General features: G+C 45.4%; 1 protein-coding gene across 1 annotated transcript in view; it reads left to right on the top strand.

Moving 5' to 3' along the window:
• Positions 1 to 5,538, top strand: part of si:dkey-22o22.2 (putative neural-cadherin 2) — an 86,939-nt gene extending 81,401 nt beyond the window's left edge. The window contains exons 26-29 of the mRNA XM_068729838.1: positions 252 to 432; positions 1,186 to 1,433; positions 3,965 to 4,122; positions 4,666 to 5,538. Of these exons, the coding sequence (XP_068585939.1) occupies positions 252 to 432; positions 1,186 to 1,433; positions 3,965 to 4,122; positions 4,666 to 5,337 (1,259 nt within the window). The 3' untranslated portion in view covers positions 5,338 to 5,538. The remainder of the gene's footprint in view (positions 1 to 251; positions 433 to 1,185; positions 1,434 to 3,964; positions 4,123 to 4,665) is intronic.
• Positions 5,539 to 7,874: the final 2,336 nt, after the last annotated feature.

Below are 7,874 nucleotides of genomic sequence, written 5' to 3'. Positions count from 1 at the left end.
CTCCTCCTCCTCTTCTTCCTCCTCTCCCTCTCCCTCCTCCTCCTCTTCCCCCTCCTCCTCTTCTTCCTCCTCCTCTTCTCCCTCCTCCTCCTCTTCCTCCTCCTCCTCGCCTTCCTCCTCCTCTCCTTCTTCCTCGTCCTCCTTCCTCTTCTTCCTCCTCTCTCTCTTCCTCCTCCTCCTCCTCCTCCTCCTCCTCCTCTCTAACATATGTACGAGCTTTAAACTGGACCTTTCCCCCCCGTCTCTCTCAGGTTGTCTGCGGGACGTTCGTTTTAACTCTCAGGTCCTCCCTCTGGACGGGAGGAGTCAGGACTCGGTGACGGTGCTGGAGAGGCGGGGCGTCACCTCGGGTTGCCACAGCGACGCCTGCAGCAGCCAACCGTGTCGCAGCCCTCTGCGCTGCACCGACCTGTGGAGGAAACACCAGTGCAAGTAAGAGACGCATTCCTCCCATAGATGTCTATGGAAGCGGTAACGTTGGGTTGTGGACGTTTTGAAGCCTCGAGGTCGGCGATTTGGTCGTCGCCATCTTGTTTTTTTGCAACCAGTGAACAGGAAGTGACCATATCTGGACTGAGGAGGAGTGACATAGAGACACCGTATACGTCTCTGGTAGAGACCTGTCAATCACTGTGTAGCCCCGCCCCTAAAGCATCCCCTGCTTTATGGTCTGTTTGACTCATAATGGACCATAATAAGTAAAGAAAGAAAGAAAGAAGGAAATAAATAAAGAAAGGGTGGAGGAAGGAAGGTAGGAAAGGAAAGAAACAAACAGAGGAGACAGGAAGAAAGGAAAGAAAGAAAGGGAGGAGGAAAGAAGGCAGGAAGGAAAGAAAGAAGAAAGGAAAGGAACAAAGATGGAAGGAAAGAAAGAAAGTAAGGAAACTGCTTTTTTTCCTTACTTTCTTTCTTTCCTTCCATCTTTGTTCCTTTCCTGGAAAGGAAGGAAGATGGGAGGAAAGAAATAATGGAAGGAAGGAAAGAAAGAAAGGGAGGAGGAAGGAAAGGAAAGAAAGAAACGGAGGGGGAAGGAAGGAAGATGGAAGGAAAGAAGGCAGGAAGGGAAGGAAGGTAAGAAGGAAGGAAAGAAAGAAATCCGCACCAGCTTTACTTTTCATAACCGGAGGTTTCCACCTGATCCCAACGGGCTGGTTTCATTCTGACGTTGTTGACTCCGTTTCCCAGGTGCCCCGGCGGTCAGGTGACGGTGACGGAGGACTCCGGCGAGCAGCGCTGCGAGCCGTCGCCCTGCGGAGCTTCTTCCTGCCGCAACGGCGGCGTCTGCCAGCCGCTGTCGCCCGACAGCTACCGGTGCCGCTGTCAGGACGGCTTCAGGGGTCAGCGCTGTGAGCTGGGCGCCAGACGTCAGCGGCTGGTCGCCCTCAGCCCCAGCTCCATCCTCGCCATCAGCATGTGTCTGCTCGTCTTCTTCGGTAAGAGACTCATCATGAAGAAGATTTAACGTTTATAAAACTCTTCATGTGTCTGCTCGTCTTCTTCGGTAAGAGCTGAATCTAAAAATACAGAAATTTACTGTCTTCAGTTTCCCAAAATCTTCCGTATCATCGAGTTCATCACCAAGTCTCTTATTTGATACTTCTTCTTCCTCCTCTTCTCCCTCCTCCTGCTCCTCCTCTTCCTCTTCCTCCTCCTCTTCCTCTCCCTCATCTTCCTCCTCATCCTCCTCTTTATGATTTACTGTCCTCAGTTTCCCTAAATCTTCCGTATCCTTTTAACATAACAACTAGTGCTGGGCAACGATTAATCTCATTGTTATGCACAAAGTTCAATTATGAATTAAAAGTAGTGTGTTGCTCACTTGTATTTTAAAGTACTGCTGTATGAACTAAAGTACAACAACATTTGGTTTGAATCACTTTAAACAGATCAGGTTCTTGTTAACAGCAGTATTCTTCACACAGTATCAGTTATATTTCTACTATCTGTGCTCAGTGTGTGACTTTATTTAAACGTTCCACTGCTGTGCAACATGAACACAATGTTCCACACGTTTCATCAACATGTGTGTCTTCTGTCTTCATGACAGTCAGAGCATGTGAACGCAGCTCCCACTGTTCATCAACATAATGCACCGTAACTCAGAGGTGACGACGGTTACCCGGCAATGTCCGGTAGTCTCCGGTGAGAGCGACGACCGGTGCGCGTTGTGACTCCGCCTCTTTTGTAGTCCTCTCCTCTTTGTACGACTCGTGTGTTCTTCTGGTGACGGTACACTAGTCGTCCTTCAGTTTGTATCTCTCCACTTCTCTGTGGCGTCTGTTAGCTTGTTTTTAGTTTATCTCTACTCCTCCACACGCCGCATCAACGTAGTGATGAAGACTCCTCCACACGCCACATCAACGTAGTGATGAAGACTCCTCCACGCGCCGCATCAACGTAGTGATGAAGACTCCTCCACGCGCCGCATCAACGTAGTGATGAAGACTCCTCCACGCGCCGCATCAACGTAGTGATGAAGACTCCTCCACGCGCCGCATCAACGTAGTGATGAAGACTCCTCCACGCGCCGCATCAACGTAGTGATGAAGACTCCTCCACGCGCCGCATCAACGTAGTGATGAAGACTCCTCCACGCGCCGCATCAACGTAGTGATGAAGACTCCTCCACGCGCCGCATCAACGTAGTGATGAAGACTCCTCCACGCGCCGCATCAACGTAGTGATGAAGACTCCTCCACACGCTGCATCAACGTAGTGATGAAGACTCCTCCACGCGCCGCATCAACGTAGTGATGAAGACTCCTCCACGCGCCGCATCAACGTAGTGATGAAGACTCCTCCACGCGCCGCATCAACGTAGTGATGAAGACTCCTCCACACGCTGCATCAACGTAGTGATGAAGACTCCTCCACGCGCTGCATCAACGTAGTGATGAAGACTCCTCCACCGCTGGTTTGGTGATTTGCTGGCATCAACGGTGTGGATTGCATTTTAAAAAAACTGCGTTAATGCGCGATAAAATAAAGTCGGCATTAATGAATTAATGCGTTAACGCGATAATAACGCGTTAAGTTGCCCAGCACTAATTCAGACTTGTTGTTGGTTCATCAGTTAAACTCTAAATGAACTCGTCTCCTCTGAAGACCTTCTGTTCTAACCTCGTGTCACAGTTTGCTGATCAATAGTTTTCCATTCGCATCGATCAGTGAAGTCACAGAGAGTTACGCAAAGGCTGAATGTCGTTGTGATGACTTAAAGGGACAGTAGTGAAACAGACAGAAGAACCAGAACCAGAACCACACCCCATTCACTAAAACATCTAACCTCTCAGAACACAGAAGAGTTCTAGTTTGTGTTATTGTGCGACTGTGGTTAGTTCAGAGTCGCACAATGAAACTGTAAACATTCAATCAAACTTTATTCGAGAGAATAAAAACAGAACAAAGTACAATAAACAATCAAACAATGAAGTAATAATACATAAGTAAAAAACAATAAAAGCTAAAAAATACAATATAATACACATTATTGCAATTATGATAACATCAGCAGTAGTAAAACAACATGAAATACAACTAATAACATAATAATATCAGAACAATCCCTTTAAGACCACCAATGGTATTTTTCATTTCCCCACATTAAGACTCCATTTCCCATCAGCCCTCTCTCTTCCTGCTCCCCCCTGAAGAGGACAAACGTTTTAAATGAGGATTTTGGAAGCTTCTTTAAAAACATGTTGGCTCACCGAGTGACGGATGTTAAGAGGTTCTCGTTCCACTAACGTGTTGTTCTCCTGTTTATAATAATTATACCAAATAACTGACTTCCATTGAGGCCAAATGACTCCACAGAGCAGCTTTAATGAGCTGCTGCCTCAAACGCACAGGAAGGAAGTGAAATGTGTCCCGGTGGTGCACATTTACACACAGATGCATATTAATACTGTCCTGTGTGTGTGTGTGTGTGTGTGTGTGTGTGTGTGTGTGTGTGTGTGTGCAGCGGTGCTGGTGGCGGTGACGGTGTGGAACCAGAAAGGCAGCCGTAACAAGTTCAGGAAGCGAGGAGTTTACCACATCCCAGCAGAACACGAGAGCTGGGAGGACATCCGAGAAAACATCCTCAACTACAACGAGGAGGGGGGGGGCGAGCAGGACCAGGTACACACACACACACACACACACACACACACACTGAGGACGACGTTGTGCTCTTTATGTAACAGCTTACTTTTATAAAGAAAAGGAAAGACCCTGCTCGCTTCATGAAACTAGAACATTTTGACCGACAGAATCAGAATGTTTTTATGTACAAGAAGCAAAACGATAAACACAGAAAGAGAAAAGTATTTTACGATCTTTTCTTAAGCTAACAAAGTATTTTACGATCTTTTATTAAACAAACCTAACTAAGTATTTTACGATCTTTTACTAAACCTAACTAAGTATTTTACGATCTTTTATTAACCCTAACTAAATATTTTACGATCTTTTATTAAACCTAACTAAGTATTTTAGGATCTTATACTAAACCTAAGTATTTTACAATCTTTTACTAAACCTAACTTAGTATTTTATGATCTTTTCTTAAACCTAACTAAGCAGATTCTCAACTAGCTACCGAGGATCGAATACCACTAACTGTGTGTGTGTTCCTTCCTTCTTTACCTCCTTCCTTCCTTCCCTTCCTTCCTTTCCTTCCAGAACGGATACGACATCACGGAGCTGAAGCGTCCTCTGTGCTCCAGTCTGTCTCAGTCCTCGTCCTGCACCACCGCCCCGCTCATCAAATCCTCCCCCGGCTCCCAGGAGGAGGTTCACCCGTCCGGCTCCTCCTGCAGCTCCGGCGCTCCCTACCTCAGCATCCCGCATCATCACCACCACCACCACCAACACCAACACTACCAGCACGGCGCCGCCAACGGCTACCCCAGCGACGCCATCTACGCCGCTAACGCGTGCCGGGACACGGAGGCGAGCGACGCCCCCCCGTCGGTGTCGCGCTCCCGCGTGGACTTTAAAAGCTACGTGGCGCGAATCATCTGGGAGGCGGACAACGACGGCGAGGCGCTGCCGCCGGACGCCTACCACGTGTGGTGCGTGGAGGGCTCCGGGTCGACGGCGGGAAGCCTCAGCTCGCTGGGGTCTGCCGCGTCACGCAGAAACATTCTCGTCGCCCCCGGCGTCGCCAAGGAGGAAGAGGAGGAGGAGGACGAAGGAGGGTTTGTTTACGACAGGCTGTCGCGGTGGGGCCCAAAGTTCCAGGCGCTGAGCGAGATGTACGACCGGCCCCAGCTGGCCCTCACGTACAGGGACGCCGTGGCGTACGTACAGAGGAGCCACAGCCACGAACGCCTGCCTCACCACCACCACTAGGGGGCGCCACACAACCCAAACACAGCTAGCTCACGGCTCGCTCACAACTAACACACAGCTAGCTCACCGCTAACACGGACCGGGAGGGCCTCAGGGCTGCGTTCACGTCTGAAACAAACCAAAATACAATATAAACAAATATTTTTATATTGCAAATGTCTGCTAAATTAAATAATCATATTGATGCCCAATTAAAATGAACGGTGCTCTTTTGTTGTACACAATTTATTCTGGGAATTTCATTAATAAAAATCATTATTTTGATATTGTCAAGGCCAGATTTACAAACAAGGGCTCCTATCAGCAAAAATGTAATTCAATTGTATTCAAATATTTTGTTTAAACACATACGTTACTAATGAAAATGCACCATTTTGACATTAACAAAACAGAAAGGAAAGACAGGAAATCTCCTCAACACGTAACTTCAAAATAAACCCTGAATTATATTCTGCATATGTTCAGGCTTTTAGAGAAGGTCGTCCCTGAAACTCAGATATTTTCTGTTCTGTTTGGTTCATTAAACGTCAGATTAAAGTTCATGTTGGGGAGTTAAAGCAAGCGAGAGGCAGCAGAGAGGTAATGAAGGAGAAACAATACAAGAAATAGAAGTAAATGTTTGGTGACGTTTGTTTCTTGTTCACAGGATATTTTTAAATAAATGCATTTTAGAAATATTGAGAATTAGATTAATCTGAAAGAAAAGTTTTGTTGTCAAAGGTGCAATAATATGAAAAGAAAAAGTCACAACGATGTCCCGCCCACTCAGCCCCGAGGACCAATCAGCCTGCATGGGTGCACATTCAGAATCCTCAGTCCTGATTGGCTGCTGGCTCCTCATTAAAGGCGGGACCAACCATTGAACCTGTAATCACTCAGCCATGAGGAGCAGACAGGAAACTGTGTGAGTAGAACAAACCCTTTAAGTTCAGTTTGAGTTCAGACAGAACAGTTCACACTCAAAGTAAAGAGTTCCTCATTTCTGGTGTATTTGTTTACCCAGAATGCATTTCACACATTTTGGGTTTGAACCAGTTTGCTGCAGAGAGACTGTCTTTTTTTAAAGATATTTATTATCGTAGGACAAAGAAAGAAACAGATCCAGAAGTATTTATGATTGAAAAATTACTAGTAAACTAAATATGTTTGCAACATATTGACAAATCCTTTCAGCTCTTTCTTTTTTTTGGCTTGTTAATAATCCAGCACACAAACACACGGATCGTCTCCACTGTTTGTGTTTTGACAAGTTAAAATCCCCTAAAAAACACCTCCAAGCATCAATCATCCCGTCAGCTGTTGGTGAATCCGACGTGAACGCAGCCGCTCCGTTTCCTCCGTGACGCGTTCAAGGGCTGCAGGTTCTTCCTGTGATCCGGACGTTTCTTTGTGTAAGAAGAAACCAAACAAGCTGCAGGACAAAAGAAGTTCAGAGTTCAGTGGCTTCGTGTACCAGCTTCACACAGGAACACGTCGTCTTTATTTATTTATTTACAGCCGTTTTATTTCATTTGTCGTCAGTTTTTGTGGGCCGCTGACTTTTGTTCCTGAATACGTGGACTTTCAGAGTAAAAGTTGACTGTTTTTGGAGGAATATTACCACCGAACTGTGTCTGAAATGTTGTGGGTGACTGAGAGAATGATTCTGGTTCATTTGTTAACAACATCAAGGCCTTGATGTGAATCTTACAAAGAGAACTTCTTCTTTAAGGGCATTTTCATCTTATTTTTTTTTTATCTGCACCCCCACAGTTTGAACTTTCACAAACAAAATTCTCCCAAGGACAAACTTCTCTTAAGAAACTCAGATGAACCTCCAACGAACACAATAACCAGCTTTTATTTTCCTCTTTTCTACCTTCCTGTTGCACTAGTGGAAAAAGAAATATGTTTGAGAAATAAAAGCTGCTTGTGAGCTCACCGGGTGAAACACCTGTTGGTGTGTCCGACATGTAAAATAAGATAGTATGGATTTCAGGTGACAGAATATTTTTATACTCCCTTGTACAAACTTTGTGCGTCGTGTTAGCGTGCTGGGTGGCGTGTTTTTGTTTTTGTTTTTCGGACGTTAAAGTTGAGACGAGTTCATTGAGCTTTCAACAGACCAGAGAGGCCAAATGCAGACCACTTATTTCAGCTGAAAACCAACGTGGTATTTAGAAGTAATAGTATTTTAATTCTACATATTGTGGTTTAAACTTGCACAGCGACTTCCCTCCATTGGTTGAAACACGGCCATTGCAATTGACTTTTGCTATTCACCTGCCGGTGGATCACCACGAGACCTTATTTAGGAAAATAAATACGTATGATAGTCAACGGTGAGAGGCAAATAATTGTTTTAATTCCGTTTAAATTGTACCATGAATTACACGTTTGTCAATTTAAAAGATAATTTTGCTCGTCAAGAAAGTTGCAATGCTGTTAAAGTATAAGACTGTGAAAATACGTATTAGAAAGACGACACACCCAAAAGTGTTGTAAGTGACGTTTCTCTCTGAAACTACGATGTCTGTGTGTTTAGTAACCGGATGTTC

The sequence above is a fragment of the Cebidichthys violaceus genome, unplaced genomic scaffold (genome assembly GCF_023349555.1).
Source record: "Cebidichthys violaceus isolate CVI_PGR_0920_01 unplaced genomic scaffold, fCebVio1.0.p SCAF_48, whole genome shotgun sequence".
In the NCBI taxonomy this organism is placed as follows: domain Eukaryota; kingdom Metazoa; phylum Chordata; class Actinopteri; order Perciformes; family Stichaeidae; genus Cebidichthys; species Cebidichthys violaceus.
The sequence above is the reverse complement of the archived record's forward strand: the minus strand, read 5'-3'. Positions and strand labels throughout refer to the sequence as shown.